This window comes from Myxine glutinosa, chromosome 1 (assembly GCF_964187855.1).
Source record: "Myxine glutinosa chromosome 1, kmMyxGlut1.1, whole genome shotgun sequence".
Taxonomy (NCBI): Eukaryota; Metazoa; Chordata; class Myxini; order Myxiniformes; family Myxinidae; genus Myxine; species Myxine glutinosa.
In genome coordinates this window covers 233,215,315-233,233,977 of record NC_136261.1, presented here as the reverse complement: position 1 = coordinate 233,233,977, position 18,663 = coordinate 233,215,315, and the positions used below count along the sequence as shown (strand labels likewise).

The 18,663-nt window shown below is 39.9% G+C and overlaps 1 protein-coding gene across 1 annotated transcript in view; it reads right to left on the bottom strand.

Annotated features, from left to right (window-relative positions):
• LOC137435018 (nebulin) overlaps window positions 1-18,663 on the bottom strand; it is a gene marked incomplete at its 3' end in the record, with an annotated part of 363,563 nt that overhangs the window by 209,458 nt on the left and 135,442 nt on the right. The window contains 14 exon segments of the mRNA XM_078785019.1: window positions 168-272; window positions 419-622; window positions 1,157-1,468; window positions 1,627-1,734; window positions 2,078-2,182; window positions 2,513-2,719; window positions 5,048-5,359; window positions 5,471-5,578; window positions 6,176-6,280; window positions 6,430-6,528; window positions 7,081-7,188; window positions 11,352-11,663; window positions 12,685-12,789; window positions 18,515-18,619. Coding sequence (XP_078641145.1) covers window positions 168-272; window positions 419-622; window positions 1,157-1,468; window positions 1,627-1,734; window positions 2,078-2,182; window positions 2,513-2,719; window positions 5,048-5,359; window positions 5,471-5,578; window positions 6,176-6,280; window positions 6,430-6,528; window positions 7,081-7,188; window positions 11,352-11,663; window positions 12,685-12,789; window positions 18,515-18,619 — 2,295 coding nt within the window.

The following is an 18,663-nucleotide window of genomic DNA, read 5'->3' as shown; positions in this document are numbered from 1 at the left end:
AAATGCAATGTTTAGTCAACAACGTTTTACCAAATAAAGAACGCAAAAGGTGAATTTATACTTTTTAAGTTTAGATTTCATGGTTGACTACAACCCAAACGACATAAATATATATTTGAATTTTATCCATAAGGTGGAAATGAAAAACCTTTTTAATTTCAACTCACATCGCTGATATTGATCGCGTTGACCCTCGACTGGATAAACTGAGGAATATCACCAGGAAGAGTGTACTTGTGTTTTATCTCCTCTGCTCCAGCCCTGTATAGCTTCTGCAGGGCACATGGTGAACACAACATGCTGATTGTAACCTTTATCAATCACCACCTGGTAAACACAACACACTGAAACCAAATTGTGAAATTAATAATATCGTTACTGAGCGGCTCGTTCAATGTAAAGCAGATATTTGACTCACATCGTTTATCTGTTCGGCATTCTTCTTAGCCTGGACCATTTCCATGGAGTCGGGCACAGAGGTGAAGGTGAGCGTGTTGATAGGTTGGCGGTAATTCTTCTCACTCAGAATTTTCATTGCTTTCTTGCTTTTTTCATTTTCCAATGATCCGATAGGAACCCACCCTGTTCCACGGAGCCATTCCAAATCGGCCTTGTACAAATTCTACAAATAAGGAAGGAAGTCAAAATAATGGTATGCAGAATCATATTTAAAATTTCTTGGTGTTTTGTTGTTCCAAGTGGCACTTTATATGCGATGCTACAGTGAACTTTAGAAACATAAACACAGTGCCTTTGTACAAAAGTGAAAGATCCTTTTGAAGCTTTTGTAAAAGGGTATCCAACTCCCTGATACATACAAAGTGCATCAAACTCCATTATGTTTCAGGAAGTAATGCAAAAAGTAACACTCTAAAAAGTGTCAGTGGTGATTTTCAGCAGGCCCTTCCGTTTTTCCTTTTTTTGATAATTGACATTTTATCACTGTATGTTATCTATATAATATTATTCAATTATCAAAAATATTTTTCATTATTCTAAGCTGATTTTTGACATGGAACATCTCCAAAAACAGCAAAAACAAGTATCTTTACTGAGTCGGAAATGAGATCATTAAATTGTCTGGCTATGAGTATGTGTCAGTTGTGTCACACTTGTTATAAAGACATGTTTTCTTGTTATCAATGCCATTTCTTACATCACTTTGCAGAAGGTTCCTATTCTTGGCAAGTTCCACGCTAACAGCATCAGGAAGCATTGTATATTGGTGGAACCTCTTCTTGTATCCCAGATCGCTGGCAATATCCTGGGCTTTTTTGGCCTGGACCACATCCATCATATCCATCGATACATGGTATATTGTCTTGCTTTTCTCGAAGTCCTTTTTGTACTCACGGTCACTCTGAATCTTGGCCACCTTCATAGAATGGACCAGTTTAGGGTCATCTTCAAGGCTCTGGGCACCTACATGGTGTCCTCTTTCCTTTTCGTAAGCCTGTTTGTACTTGTACTAAAAACAAGTCAACAAATATAATTCAGTAATTTGATTATACTTGAGATGCAATTTTCTGTTACTGTAACATAAAACAAAAACGCTTTTATAAATCAATTAATGCTAAGAAGGCATTTGAAGCATTCACAATACTGGATAAATGTTCATCTTCTCACATCGCTGGCAATGTCTCTGCTGGCCTTGGCCACTCGGATGGGGATGGAATCAACCTTCACATCATAACACTTTGCCTTTTCATCTTCCCAGTTCAGTTTGTAGTAGATCTGTTAAAATAAACATTAACATTTATACAGTTGGTGTTTCATGGTCTCGAGAATAACAGGACATAGAATAATATACAAGAAAACTTAGACACAGGATGAGGGCATTTGGCCTCTTATGCCTGTGCTTTATCCACATCTTATTAACTTATTCTATCGATTTTTACTTATCTTATATGTACTAACCCCCTTCTTGTTATTAATTGCTCTATTTGTACTTCATGAAAACGAGGGTTGAAGCTTGATTACCATTTGTGACGGGTGTGGTCATTGTAATGAGGCAAGCATCACCATCATTGAAACCTGGAAATTAGAAAAGGACATGCAGATTAAAAAATAAACTCACATCGCTGAGGTTGATGGCATTCACCCTGCTTTGGATGAATGCTGGACAATCTGCCGGCAAGGTATACTTGTGCTTTCTTTCTTCTCCAGACGATTTGTACATTATCTGAAATACAGAAGATGACATAACTCAGGAACAAGAATGGAGAATTGGTGCATAAGAGGTAGAGCATTGTGATTGGCCAAGCAATGAGTTTCTACCATATCACATGTAAAAAAAAGGGTGAGAATGGTGCCAGGTAGACATTATTAGAATGGGTAAATGAGAATAGTAGAAGTGTGGAATGGAGAGATAAAGGTATCATGAGAGTATAAGGTAAATATTATGGAGGTATAAATGGCAGAGTTAGAGTTGTTGGAGATAATAATGGTAATTTTGATGGTGGGAATAGTGGAGGCTTGTGCGGGTTATTATGAGGAACCTGCGCTTACTCACATCACTTGCATGCAAGGCATTTGCTTTCGCCATCAATATATCAGGGGTTTCAGCCACAGATGTGAACTTCATAGCACTTGGAGATTGGCGGTACTTGTGCTCGCTGTTCTGGTCTGAGACACGCTTAATGGTCTCATGTCCCACTGAACCAAGGGCCATCCAACCTTTGCCTTGGATGATATCTGTGAAGTCCGCTTTATACATGAGCTGTGGGAAACGCATTGCGAGGTATAAGTTTCATTCATGATTAAATAATTATTTCTGCAGTAAAAAGAACTTCTTATCCTCCTTCAGACGCAGCAGGCTAATATCCCATCGATTAGCGAATACTTTTTAAATCCTAATTTGTATCATTGAAATTGAGTTTATAATACAAATGATAGCATTTGTGTCAATGACAACAAACAAATATTATATTTCAATCGGGTTTATTAGTATGTTCACTTTAAAAACTAGAATGGCATTCGGTAGAGTGCATACATTCACCAGACTGAACAGTTTATGTTTTATCCCACTGATAGGCCAGATCTAGATTTGTACCTGAACCAAAATTGAATCGGCTTGTTCTTCTCACCGAACCAACTCGTCCACCAAGTTTTGTCATAACTCGTCCATAACTTTTTTAAATATCATTTTATGTATCGCTTTTCGCCTGATCTCTCATTGGTGAAGATTCACTTAAAAATTAAATAATTCTCGAATCCGAATCCACATTCATATCTTCACCAAAATCGAATCGATTCGTCCTTGTCACACACCCAACCGGTCCACCAAGTTTCGTCCAAATCCGTCCATAACTTTTTGAGATATCCTGCTATGTATCGTTTTTGGCCCTATCTGAATGGTGAAGAATCACTTAAAAATTAAATAACTCTCGTGTCCGAATCCATATTCAGATCTTCACCAAAATCAAATCGATTAGTCATTGTCAAACACCCAACCGGTCCACCAAGTTTTATCCAAATCCGTCCATAACTTTTTCAGATATCCTGCTATATGTCAGTTTTGGCCCTATCTCCCAATGGTGAAGAATCACTTAAAAATTCTACTAGCTGGATCTGAATCCAGATCTTCACCAAAATCTAAACATTTCGTCCTTGTCACATACACTACCTCTCTGCCAAATGTGGTTTGAATCCGTCCACAACTTTTTGAGATATCTTGTTCACAAACAGACAAATAAGAAGACGTCATGCAGAGCACAACACTTGCAAAATCCACTCCCTTCCCCCAAAAAAGGTTGCCATTTATCCAGTAAATTGTCCATTAATCAAGATTAAAATTGACGATCTGGATCAAAGCTCGGGTCAATAGGATGAAAAGTAACGATTTTTCAGATGAAAATTGATGATTTTAGAAGTTTGACTTAGAGTTGACCTTTTACCCTTTGACCTCAAAATAGTTGGTTTCCCTATTTAGTGACTCAATGTGCAAATGTTGTTCAATTTTCAAGTCAATCGGATGAAAATTGACGGGTTTTCAGATGAAAATTGATGATTTTGGAAGTTTGACCTTGAATTGACCTTTGACCTTTTGAACTCAAAAATAGTTGGTTTCCCTATTTAGTGACAATGTGCAAATGCTGTTCAATATTGAAGTCAATCAGATGAAAATTGATGGTTTTTCAGATGAAAATTTTCGATTTTACTAGTAACAGACAGAATAACAAATGCAACCGAACAATATACTTTTAAAATCTTCGATTTTGCAAGTAACAAACAGACAGACAGGGGTGAAAACATAACCTCCATCGACCTACGGTGGCGGAGGTAACAATCTTAGACATATCTTGAAAAGGTTTGAGTAAAAATACAAAGCAAAGTAAATAAATAAATTAACGTATTACAAATTTGAAGACATTTTTTGCAATTAACTTGCAAAAATTCTTCTAAACAATAGTTTGTTTTAAAGGGAGTCTTGTGTAAAATAACACTATTCAAAAAATAAACTGTCACCAGAAAAGCTGAAATATTGTCAAGATAGAAAGGTTGGACTACCAAATGTAAAATATGATGTGGATTTTGATGATATGTAGCAGGTTCGCAGTTTTTAGAAATAACGTTTCTGTTCAGATTATGCCTTTCATAAATACCCAGGTCACATGCCCTGTTAGGTTCCTAAAAATGGGCTCAACAAATTGATATGTTATTTATGACCCCTTCATGACCCCCGGAAAACCCCAAACGACCCCCATGGGGTTCCCGCCCCCCAGGTTAAGAACCGCTGCTGTAGGCCAAGTGAGACGTATGGCTAAGAATCAGGTTGCTTCCACAAATGTTCCATTACTTAAAAAATCAATGACAGCCTGTGTAGGCAGTTTAGCCATTGATGTTCAGTTGATTATTATCTATATCACTTTAATTGGAAATCCCGTAGAGTTGATCAAAAATTTAATTCACTCCATGAATAAAATACGAATAAAGTTATCCTAAATAACCCTAAAACTGTTGATGAACCATTCGCCATTTAAGTTTGTTTATTGCTGTCAATGGTCGGCAAAACTGGACAACATTAAAGCAGTAAGCTTTCTCTTACATCACTTTGAATATCATTGGCTCTTCTGGCACGTCCAAAACTGATTGCATCCGGAAGCATTGTGTAGTGATGTATCGGCGTCTTGTAGCTCAAATCACTGGCAAAGCCTTGGGCCTTCTTGGCCTGTGTCACGTTGATCATGTCCAGAGGCACGTGGTACTTTGTCTTGCTCTTTTCGTGAGCCTTCTTGTACTCGCGGTCACTTTGCATCTTGGCCACTTTCATGTAGTGAACCAGTTTGGGGTCATCCTGGAGACTCTGAGCACCAATATGATGCCCCTTCTCCTTCTCGTAAGCCTGCTTGTACTTGCACTGGAAATTAAATGAATACAACATTAGCATCATGCAACATGTGCCAGGAAGTCAAAAGAAGGGTCCATCTTATTATCAAAAACAGTTCACTCTCCCCTCGTCATCACTCACATCACTGGCAATGTTCTGCGAAGCCTTTGCCACTCTGATGGGGATGGCGTCCATCCTGACATCACATCCCTTCTGTTTAGCCTCCTCCCAGCCCAATCGATAGTAATTCTGGAACAAAAACAGTGCATACTATGTTATCAAATAGTTTGCATACTTTTTTCCACCAAACACCGCTCGGTCCCTTTTGAGGATGACACTGTAATGAAATATATATGTAGTTTGGCATCACGAAAGTTATTCTTTACAAAAAGAGAATTTCAAAAAGATATAGACAGTGCTTTGTCTTTACAAACATCCGCATTCCATTCTTCTGTGCATCTTCCATTACATCATTTACACCGGAGGGGTGAGGGTGGAGGAGGACATCTTAATCGAGAACATTTAAATTGAGAAAAGGAGAATAAAGGGAGTGATTGGAAAGAGGAAGGAGAGTAGGGGGGTGTGGGAAGAGTGGAGAGATAGAGAGAAAGAATATTGTGAGGAGGTAGGAGTAAGGAAAGGATGGGAAGGGGTATGTATGAAGCAAACAGGAAGGGAGGGGTGTGATGAGAAATTCCACCATATTTGATATTGCTACAAATAGATGACCCTCAGCTGAAGACATCTCATTAAATGTATTTGCTTTTGAAGATGAGGGAGGGAGGGGGTGAAGAGTATTCCAGGTGATAAGAATAAATAAATGAATGTTCTTGATGGACTACTTACATCACTCAGGTTGATAGCATTCACCCTCGCCTGAATGAACTGTGGCACATCTGATGTGAGAGTATAATGGTGAAGTCCCTCCTCACCATCGGATTTGTACCGCATCTGCACTCGGCAAAGCATCGCAGGAAGAAAATACGAGGTCTCTTAAGAAATGTCGAACTCGTTCTTGGAAGGTGAATTTGCAAATATTTACACCGGATTTGCGAACTTTGTGAGATAAGTACAATATTGGTCCCAAATACAGTACTCACATCACTCAGATTCTTCTGACTAGTCAGAGCCATGCGCATGGTTGGAGCATCAGCCACTGCAGTGAAGGGGAGTTCCGTTTGCTTCTGTCGATACTTCTTCTACAATAAAAAAAGCAACACAAAGATTTGCTTGAATAGCACAATAGCACAACGAATAGCACTTTTTGTGGGGGATCACATTTTAAGAATCAAATTTAAACTCGGTCTAGCAAACAATTCAATATCCCTTGAACTATTGCAGAGGAGATACGTAAAACTCCCTGTTATGGCCAGTTTTTATCAAGCGCTATATTGATGACGCAAATCCATGATCCACATTCTCAATGATCACGAGGTCTTCCATTCATATTTTTAGAAGGTATTTAGCATACTAAGCCTGGTTCAAGCTGCCAAAAGCTGCCATGGTATTTAAAGTCGCCATTATCATTCATTTTATCATCACGAGTCCTATTTAAACAAATTTTTACAACAACAACCAGTCCACAGATGTGTGTGTGCTCGTTATAACAGGACACTATTGTGCTTCCTGGTAATGTGAACAAACAAAGGAGGACTTGTAAGTATTTCACAAATGCAGACATACAAGATTCACATTCACAAGGTTGCACTCAGCAATGCCTGACATGAGTAGATGTAGATGGAAGGACTCACCTCACTAAGGACATCCCCAGCTTTCTTGTTCATCTCTGCCTCCACAGAGTGCAGCGGGATCCATCCCAGACCTTTGAGGCAATTATTGAAGTCTTCCTTGTATAGATTCTGCAGTATAGAAAGACAATTTTGTGATAAGGAAGCACATGTTTATTAGGAGGAAACACATGCTGTTTGCTGGGGCCTCAAAGGGCAAATTAAGAAAGCATGGGAAGCTGGATTAACTTCATAATGTCATGTGGTAACACACATATAACCATTGGGCTGGAAGGATGGCCTAGAGATATGCACACTCGTGTCTGAGCCATCTAGCCTGGGTTTTAATCTCGGCCCAGCTACAAACTGTCATCCCAGTGTGACACAGGCAGGGTGATTCATCAATGTGTGTGCCGTCTCTTGAATGGACGTTAAATTGATGTCCCATCTGCCAACATTAGTTTGTAGATATTATAGATCCCCACAGCGTCTTTGATGAAGAATGAATTAATTAATTAATGATCGTTTTAAGGCCATTTTTCCCCACTAGAGTGGGGGTTGGCCTTGCAGGCCCCATGACAATCATAGGTTCCCTGTTTGAGGCAATGTTTTTATGGCCGGAAGCCCTTCCTGACGCCAACCCTTAGTCGCCTCTTACGATGTGCAGGGATACGATGCGCAGGGATACGGTGTACCTATTCTAAATCGGGGTACACACCGGATCATTCATCCCAGCAAGCTGGTACTCAATTTGCCGACTTTGGAAGGATGACAGGCTGAGTCAACCACCCTGGTGTTAATTCAGCGATCGACCGGGATTCGAACTCAGGATCCATAGGATCCCAAACCTGCACCCTAACCGCTAAGCCAACACCAGGCTGTCTTTGATGAAGAGAAGGCGAGATATCTCCGGTACAACGGCCAAATTCCAAAATCCTGTCCTCACCAGCAGGGGGGCATCACATCAGCGGCACAGCGCACACTCAGGCAATAATGCTACCCAGAAGCCTTGTGCTGCATAGGAAATGAAAATTATATTATCAAACCATTCATTACATGTCATTCTGGTCCTGCAACTTTTTTGTGAATAAACATTTTCACGTCCCCTGCAAAAAAGCAGCGAAATTTACATTTAATTTTCTACAGTAAAGCATGGCAACAGATCAATAATTGTTAGCTCCACCACAGAAGATGGATGAGAGTTATGTCTACCCCTGGGTCTGTGTCTGTTTGTTTGTCTGTGAGCACGATATCTCAAAATGTTGTGGACGGATTTGGACGAAATTTTGTTGGACAGGTTGGTTATGTAACAAGGACGAAAGGATTAGATTTTGGTAAACATCCGAATCCGGATCCAGATATGAGAATTTTATACAAGTGATTCTTCACCATTGAGAGATGCGGCCAAAAGCAATATATAGCATGATATTTCAAAAGGTTAGGATGAGTTATGACAAAACTAGGTGGATGAGTTGGTTAGGTGACAAGAACAAGCCGATTAGATTTTAGTTCAGTTCCGGATCCAGATCCAGCCGATCAGACAAAACGTAAACTGTTCAGCTTGGCGGAGATATGTACTCTACACCTGGGGCTGTCGTTCTAGTTTGGAACTGTTTATGTGATCAAGGAAATGGACATCTGCAGTGCAGGAGATCATGTGAATGCTCTTACACATCAGGCTATTTTGAAGTAGCATAATTATGCTTCCTTCAGCAAGAAAATTATGAAGATGCAGTTAATTGTTCCAGCATGGCAATGAAAACAAGCACAAGACCAAATAAACTTGCATGCCTTTGAACAGGTACAAGGTCAAGGTGACTATGCCTCTTAATCACCTGACCTCATCCTGATGGAGACATTGTGAGATAAGCTGTGAATGCTGGGTTGTTTTTAGCTCAAAGGCAAATGTGCTACCTCTGCTCTACTGTCAGACATTCAGCAGGAAAAATAACTTTATGTGGAACAGTCCTTGATGGTTTTAACTGTTTGTAAATTATAGGAAGAAGCTTGAAGCAGGTCACACATTAATTAATTAATTAATTAATAAAAAATCAGACGTGCGTACTTTTGTCCTAATTTAAACGATACAACTGTGTAATAAATGATTAATTTAACATGAGTAAACATAATAATAACTAGAAGCGAGCTTCATAACTGCGAGCAGTTAGGACAGGGTACCATGCCTCCCCGCTTTGATACAACCCTGCTTTGATCGAGCACCTGATCCATGACATCATCTTTATCAAATTTAATTCAGAATGGGCAGTCAATCACATCTTTAAAGTTTAGCATTGATCGGATGAGGTTTATTTTATCCAATGTGGCTGTGAGACCATGTGTCCGAAAAATTCAATGATATTGAATTTTTCAACCAATATTCCTCGTGCCTCGTCCGCCATATTTTTTAAAAATATTTCTCTGAAACCGCTTCACCTAACCATGCTATACTTCACAAGTATGACTGACTATCCTTAGTGCATATATGTTAATATTGATGATGTCATCAGTCACGTGTTGTGGCAGCCACATTGGCTTCAAAGAAAATATTAAGTAATTATATCTCAGAAACTGCTGAAGCTATTTTGATACGAGACTTTACAGTTATGATCCACTACCCTTGCTGCATATATTGATTGTAATATGTTTCATATCAATCGGTTAAGCAGTTTTGGAGAAGGGGGTATTTAAAATATCGGTTTTCAACTAATGTGTCTGTCAAACTGTACGACCTATGACATCAAAGATTTAAACTCTGCCTAGGAATGCGTAGGGGATCACGTGTGTGAAGTTTCGTGTTGATTGGATAAGGTTCATTTTTCTATCCAAGATGGCTGCCAAACCATGTAACCTATGATGTTATCATTTTCAACCTATATGCGGCAATGGTGTTAGATGATATTTGTAAAGTTTTGCATCAATAGGCTAAGCTTTTTCAGAGAAAAAAATATTTAATATTTTCCTACAATCCAATATGGCTGCCACACCATGTGACCGATGACGTTTTTGTGATCAACTTTTAATCATCATGGCTAGTCGATGACAAACGTAAAGCTTTGAGTCGATCAGTTTGGCAGTTTGGGAGAAGATGGTGTAATAATGTTTCAGATTAAATCCAATATGGCTGCCAGACCATGTGACATATGACGTCATAGTTATCAAACTTTACTCCACTTTGCCTAGGCGATCATTTGTGTGGAGTTTCACTTCTTCTCCTGAACCGCCTAAGAGATTGAAGAAATTTGAAGGGTTTATTCTTCAAAAAGAAATGGCTGCCCAACCACGTGATCTATGAAGTCATAATTTTAATATTTCAATATGGATGGGTCTTAGATTATGTGTATGTAGTTTCAGATTTTTAGGAGAAGCCACTAGATTAAAACATTTATGGCTGGTTTACCACTTCACCGATGATGATGACGTCAATATGATCATGCTTTTGTTCCCCATTGGGAGTAATTCACAATGTGCCAAGCTTCAAATTTTTCTTTTCAGCGATTTCCGAGAAATATATTTTTAATTATTTGAGTTTAATCCAATATGGCTGCCATACCACATGGCCTATGATGTCACAATTATTTTAAAAAAAACATTCTCCATGGGGGGTCACTCCTACCCCTGGAAGTTTCATATCAATGGGACATGTGGTTGCTGAGAAAAAAGGAAGTTCAAGAAAATAGCGTAAAAAGGTCCAAAAAGGGGCAAAACATAACAATATAAAGAATCTGAACAGAAAAATAGGAATCTCAATGAGTTCCTAATAATAAGATGAGTTCTCTTATAAGGAGTCTGAGAAGAAGGCCGTTTCCCCAATCAAAGCCTGTGCCATTATTACCAACCTATAGTCTGTGTTCTATCCTTTTAAATGCTGAATGTCAAGCAAGGAAGCAGCACGGAGCATTTTAAAGTCTTTGGTATGACTTGGCCAGGATTAGAACCACTGACCTCCCAGACTCAGAGCGGACGCTCTCACCACTGAGGCTGGTTCTGTTGATTCTCAATGAAACTTCGTCTTTCCTAATTTTCTGAACAAAATTGATTATCATTTTTCTCTAGACATGATTTGCAAAGGGCAAAAAAACCATTTTGTCCATCACTGTACATCATACATCGAAATGCACTTGGAGAAGAAAAGGGAAAAAAATAGGAGGAAATGTTCAGTGAAACTCAGCAATAAAATTCAGATCCAATTAAGTATGATCACCTTTCATTTGGAAATTATTAGTCAAATTCTCTAAAAATTGAATTTTGTCCATCTTTAAAAAAAAAAAACATAATAACAGAGTAAATACACTTACATTGCTCTGAATATCATTAGCTTGTCTAGCGCGCCCAAAGTCAATTGCATCCGGAAGCATTGTGTAGCGATGCATCGGCGTCTTGTAGCCCAAATCACTGGCAAAGCCTTGGGCCTTCTTGGCTTGCGTCACGTTGATCATGTCCAGAGGCACGTGGTACTTTGTCTTGCTCTTTTCGTGGGCCTTCTTGTACTCGCGGTCACTTTGCATCTTGGCCACTTTCATGTAGTGAACCAGTTTGGGGTCATCCTGGAGACTCTGAGCACCAATATGATGCCCCTTCTCCTTCTCGTGGGCCTTCTTGTACTTCACCTATTGTGCATACCAGAATTATAATTAGACGTTGCTAGTTATTGGTCATTCCATTCATTTGTGTCTTCTGTTGCATAATTTCAGCCATTGATAAATATATGGGCTGTTATGCATATCTGTTAAAGTGTCTAGTACTAGATGTGGTCATTTTTGGTGCCCTGGTGGCCTAAAGCTCAGTCATTATCACTTCACTTTGCTCAGCAGTTTTATTTCCCTTCACTGATGACATGTGTAGCAATATGGATGTTCCAGCAATTCAAAACATTCTGAGGCTTAAAGTATACCTGAGCAAACCGTTTGTGAGATCATCTTTCCTTTATGTATGTATGGTATGGAATTAAATTTCTCATTGGTCTTTAAGCATTTAAATGCTCTTCTTTTTTTTTTTAACGCATCCAATTTGACCTGATTAAGTGTTGTTTTGTGAATGAACTCATTGCTGCTAACAAATGCGTTTGATAAGACTTGTTTGCTGGTGTTGAATGAACTCGAATGCAAATTTGCAAATTTGTGGGATGTCAATGGCAAAACATGTGTAACACTGAATGTCATAAGCGTGAACGAAATTCAAATGAGTAAAACATTTACGGCAAATTATATATTGCTCTTACATCTACTTCCTTAATTTATCACTCACAAGAGAGGCCAAAAAATAACTTTTTGTCACAACACAAAGTACCGAATCGTTCTGTATGATACATATTTGGAGTTTCTTTTGTTGAAGTTGATAGTGAGGGTGGCGGAGGGTGGGAGGTGTAAGTGGGGTGGGGTTGGGGAAAGGGAGGAGGGAGTGGGTCACTCACATAACAGCAATATCCTCAGAATTGCTAAATTAATTAAGAATATAATATTTACTGCTAAAAAATAATCATTTACACAAGTAGAGAATGGTGTAAAAAATTTAATAAATAAAGGCTGGGGCTATGATACTTCAATGCAAATTCTGCTGATTATTATGATTGAAAGTACTGTTGGAAATTACACAACAGCCAGTAAGAGCTGCTCTCATGAGGAAACCCACCTCGCTGGTAATATCCTGGTGAGCCTTGGCAGCACGAACAGGAATGGAATCACCCATTACATGGCAGTTCGCTTTGTCATCTTCCCATTCTCTCTTGTACCAGAACTGGACATCCACACATGAGCAACACAAACATCACCTTTGTATTTCACAACCATGCCCGAAACTTTGTGCTTGTTGTCCATCTGACTATTTCTCAGCAGCTAAACGACTTGTGCAGTATTTAATTTTGGTATCAAGATGTCATCACATACCATTGCCCAAGCTATAGAGAAGTGCATTCCATTCCTCCATGCCCATCTTACCCTTCCTCCTCTATTTCCACAGGATGGATCAATCCTCTTCTCTCCAAATAATTTACTTTCTAATTAAAAACAGCATCACCACATTCACGGTGGCCCTTCATGGTGGCTTCTCAACAACACTCTTAATTGTCTTCTGTCTTTCTGTTGAACATTCCATCAATCCTCAGAGATAATTTTAGACTCACTATTGATTAGAGACAGGATTATAGCTGCCGTATCCTAAATACCGGCCTACAACCTGGAATGTGTTATTGGATCTTTGGCATCCACTTGATTGCAGAAGAGAACATCTAATCAATGCAGCAACAGAATGAAAATTTATAAACATATGATCAGATTTCCCCGGAAGTTAAAACTCGAACACACAAATAAATTCAGGAAATGATAATTGGACTGTGTATAAATTTTCACACAATTCATGAATGAAAAACACTTAAACTTTCTTTCTTTTTGGGGCTTAAATTCTGTGATCCTCTTTTCTGTGATTAATGTAATTCTGTAATTCTCTAATCCTAAGTTTTCTGTGAATGATATAAAGTGAATAAAATTACATTAATTCACCCTTACATGCTCTACAATGTGCACAAACAAAAATGACCAAAAATACGAGTACGGTTCAAATTGCTCTCAGAACGAAATAGTCAAGATGGTCCACAAAATGCCAATGTTTATAATATTTTCAAATACGTGTATATCGTCACCTTCGTACCATTCTTGCTCAAGTCGAATTTTATCGAAAACAACCGTTACGCCTAGGTCCCCTGTCGGTGAAGTGATGCGAGTTGACAAAGTGGGAGGCGCAAAGCGGCCATCTTGGATTTTGACGTGGCGACCCAATTTTCAATAGCGTTCTTCCTTATGCGTAGATACACCCACACACCAGATTAGAAGTTAGTAGTTCGTTTATTTTTCAAGATATTTCGCTCACAAGGTTCAGACATATGTATGGTGGCGACCATCTTGGATTTTGACGTGGCGACCCAATTTTCAATAGCCTTCTTCCTTATGCCTAGATACACCCACACACCAGATTAGAAGTTGGTACTTCGCTTATTTTTCAAGATATTCCTCTCACAAGGTTCAGACATATATATGGTGGCGGCCATCTTGGATTTTGACGTGGCGACCCAATTTTCAATAGGGTTCTTCCTTATGCCTAGATACACCCACACACCAGATTAGAAGTTGGTACTTTGCTTATTTTTCAAGATATTCCTCTCACAAGGTTCAGACATACATGGCATGTCAGATGGCGGCGGCCATCTTGGATTTTGACGTGGGTTGCACCCACACACCAAATTCGAATGCCGTCCTTCGCTTACGCACGCACGCACGCATGCACTTACGCATGCGCGCTCGCACGCACGCCCGCACGCACGGACGGACGGACGGACGGACACACGGACGGAGGGGAAAACCATAGTCCCCCTTTCGCTCTGCGGTGCGACGGGGTACAATGACATTTTGTTATCCGGTGATTGGTTATTGTGTCTAGTTACTGTCAATTCATAATAGAATGTCTATACACGTTTTATTTCGCCGAAAAAAACGTGTTTGTTCAACTCCGTGCTATTTGTGCTTATCGAGTGTTCGTGCCATTTCCGCTCATCGTATATCACCGAAATAATGGCTCCTCCCATTCAATTCAACGAACCCTAACCCATCTCTTTAACCCTAGTTAGAGATGACCTAAAAAAACTAGTGTATAAATGAAAACGAAGTCAATGTATCATAAAAATTAATTTCTTGATTATTCGTTCCAAAGGGTCGTCAGCATTTAGGTTGAACCGTGAGCAATATTGTCTCTAGCACTTCTCCGTGCCATAATTGCCCAAGCCAAGATTGCTCACGGTGATTTATAATCTCTGTTATTTATAAATTTAGCTTAGTTACATGTTTCTCTACAATTGCATGCAATGATAATCTAGGTTTTCTTCACTTAACAGAATTTAAATTCAGTACTGATCCAGATGGCTGAAAAAAAAACGTTTTTCGTGATTATGTCATAAACGCTTTTTTCGACTTGAGCAAGAATGGCACGAAGGTGACGATATATACATACACATATATATACATACACATATACATAATTATATATATACAGTCACGTGAAAAAGTAAGTACACCCCATGTAAAGTTTTGACTTTTTCAACATATTTCAACATATAGCTATTTGATCTTCATTTCGACAATATTGGTCGATAAAGGTGATATAACATAACAAATATCATGAAACATTTACATTTTGTAGTCCATTGTATAATTTAAATAAACATAAATGCAAATTTCGCATGTGGAAAAAGTAAGTACACCCTTGGCTCTAATAGGTGGTATTGCCCCCTTTGGCAGAAACAACCTCAAGTAGGCGTTTCTTATAACTGTCTACCAGTCTCTGACGTTGACTGGGAGAAATTTTTGCCCACTCCTCCATGCAGAATTCTTTTAGCTGTGCAATGTTTGAGGGGTTTCTTGCATGCACAGCTCGTTTCAAATCCCCCCACAACATCTCGATGGGATTTAGATCCGGGCTTTGACTTGGCCATTCCAGAACCCTCCATTTCTTTCTTTTCAGCCATTCCTTGGTGGATTTACTGGCATGTTTAGGGTCATTGTCATGTTGTAAGGTCCACCTTCGGTTGAGCTTCAACTTTCCGACAGATGGCCTCACATTGTCTTCAAGCACCCTCTGGTACAATGAAGAATTCATAGTGGTTTCTATGATGGTGAGCTGTCCAGGCCCTGATGCAGCAAAGCTGCCCCAAACCATAATATTTCCACCACCATGCTTTACAGTTGGTATCAGGTTCTTGTGGTCAAATGCTGTCTTTGGTTTTCGCCAAACATGTCTTCTGGTACTGTGGCCAAATGACTCTACCTTTGACTCATCTGTCCAGAGCACATTGTTCCAGAAGTGCTGGTCTTTGCCAAGGTGTTCATTGGCAAACTTTAGTCTTGCCCTGATGTTCTTTCTGGACAGCAAAGGTTTCCTCCTGGCACACCTCCCAAGTAGATCAAATGTGTGCAGCCTCTTTCTCATGGTAGACTCGTGCACTTTGACATCAACAGTGGCAAGAGCTACTTGTAGGTCCCATGATGACATTCTGGGGTTCTTAGAGACTTCTTTCAGCATCTTGCGGTCTGCTCTCGGGCTGAACTTGCGGGGGCGGCCTGGCTTGAACAAGTTGGCAGTTGTTTGGAATCTTCTCCACTTGCAGATTATCTTCCGGACAGTCGAATGATTGATTTCAAATTGTTTGGAGATCTTTTTAAATCCCTTTCCAGACTCGTAGGCATCTATAACCTTCTTTCTGAAGGTGTCAGAGAGCTCTTTTGATCTCGGCATGGTGACGCCGCACACTTCAACAACAAAGAGTAAACCAAACTAAATGTCTGAGGTTTAAATAAGACAGGTTCCTCCAAGATCCTCTCTAACGATGTTCCAATCATTTGCACCTGAGGTGGTGCACCTGATTGTAATTTTCGGTATTTGAAGTAGTGATAAATGTAGGGGTGTACATACTTTTTCCACACGCGAAATTTGCATTTATGTTTATTTAAATTATACAATGGACTACAAAATGTAAATGTTTCTTCATATTTGTTATATTATATCACCTTTATCTATTAATATTGTTGAAATGAAGATCAAATAGCTGCATGTTGAAAAAGTCAAAACTTTACATGGGGTGTACTTACTTTTTCACGTGACTGTATATATATATATATATATATATATATATATATATATATATATATATATATATATATATATATATATATATATATATATATATATATATATATATATATATATATATATATATTGTTGCGGTTTTGAGAACCTACACAGGTAACAGCATTAAAGGTTAAAGGTTGCACCCCATAGTTAGGCCACATGCAACACGTAGGTCACCTTAGAACGTTAATTATTTCTTCGTATATGTGAGATAAGGCCATTTCCAATAGTTATCATCTGCGTTGTGTAAAACAAATAAGAGTAGGCCCCGTTCATTCTGCAGCCCTCCCTCCAATCGACTCCATTGCACACCATCCAGTCTGCACCCCATTGCCCCTCGCATTAGGATGCTCGCAGTTTGTTGCACCTTGCTTGCCAGTAGCATTCGCTGCCCTTGGGCTTTTGCTTGAACCACCCCAAATGCCACGAGGTAAGGCCCGAAAGGGGGGCGGAGCGCGAGGTCGGGGGTGTGGCCACGTCAAGCAGACATCAAGGGCGGAGCCGGTAAGACCCCAACAACCAACCAGGGCTCGGGTGAGATGGCCTGATAGGGCATGGTAAGGGCGTGGCTAGAGGTTCGAGAGGGTTCGCAAAGCGGCGCTATATAACCGCGAGCGCAAAGCCCTCTGAAGGACTGTCCAAGGACTGAGCGAGCTCGTATTGAAGAGGACTCGCGTGCATACGGCAGTGGCAAAGGACTTGAGGACTTGGTTTGGAGCGCATTGCATTGTTGGTTACAAGGACTTAGTTGGAGCGCGTTGCATTGTTGGTTACAAGGACTCGCTGGGGAAAGCGCCATTGTGAACTATTGGGAGAGACGCGCTATCCTGATCAATTGCAAGGGCTTGGTGAGAATTTGGCTGTGGGCTTACGGGGAGCGCATATCAAGCGCCGGTTCTTCTATTACATACGCGGCCGTGAGCCACAACGTAACCGTTAGCCAGCTTACCTTTCCCCGATGTAATTGTCAGATCCGCGCCACCGACACGTGAAGATCTTGCCTGCCGTCTACCATCGCCTCCACGGTACGAGTCGGGGACCGGAGCGAGCTGTGAATGAGATCCTTGGGACCATCAACTGACCATCTACAAACCCCGTGTGAGTGAGTCTGAGAGTGTGACTGAATGTGAACGGGCCCGTGTCCAGGGGATAAGTATAAGACTGTATAAGGCTGCCCTGTGTGTACTTCTCTTCCTTCCCGTGCAATTGTAAATAAACCAATCTGTTCTTCCTGTCTTTCCTGATTCGACCGTCTTAGTGATTTCTCCATTGGGTAAGCGTGGCACGATTAGGAACCGCTCCAATCGGGTTAGTTCCTGTTAACGGCCCGAATCGTGGCTCGCTATCGCTCGGCGTGTCCACTGAAACCGTGGTTCGGGTGGGGTTATTTCCTTGCTTCACGGCCGGTGCTAGTACTTAGGTAATAAGAATTCAGCTTACAACCCTATTTAATGCCGACCGGAAGGAACGTTATAGCCCCGGATCGCGTCGGCTAGTAAAAAGACAAGGGGATTAATCCCCCCTTGGTAGGGGGAAGGCCGACGTTGGAGATCCGCAACAATATATATATATATATATATATATATATATATATATATATATATATATATATATATATATATATATATATATATATATACACATACATTTATATACATATACACATATAGACTTTAGCATAGCACAAAATACATGCAATACACAGTGGAGAGGTTACATGTATTCACCATTGTGGGCTTTATACATGTTCTTAAATCACTCGACACAGATAAGACACAAATGTTCTTACATCACTCAAGTTGTATGCATTGAAACGAGACTGTAGAAAATGTGGGAAATCAGCAGGCAATGTGCACTTGTCTTTCTGCTTCTCGTATGCCGCTTTATAGTTCAGCTGTTGGACACAAAAACGTCGATTACTTATATTTCTCGAGATTT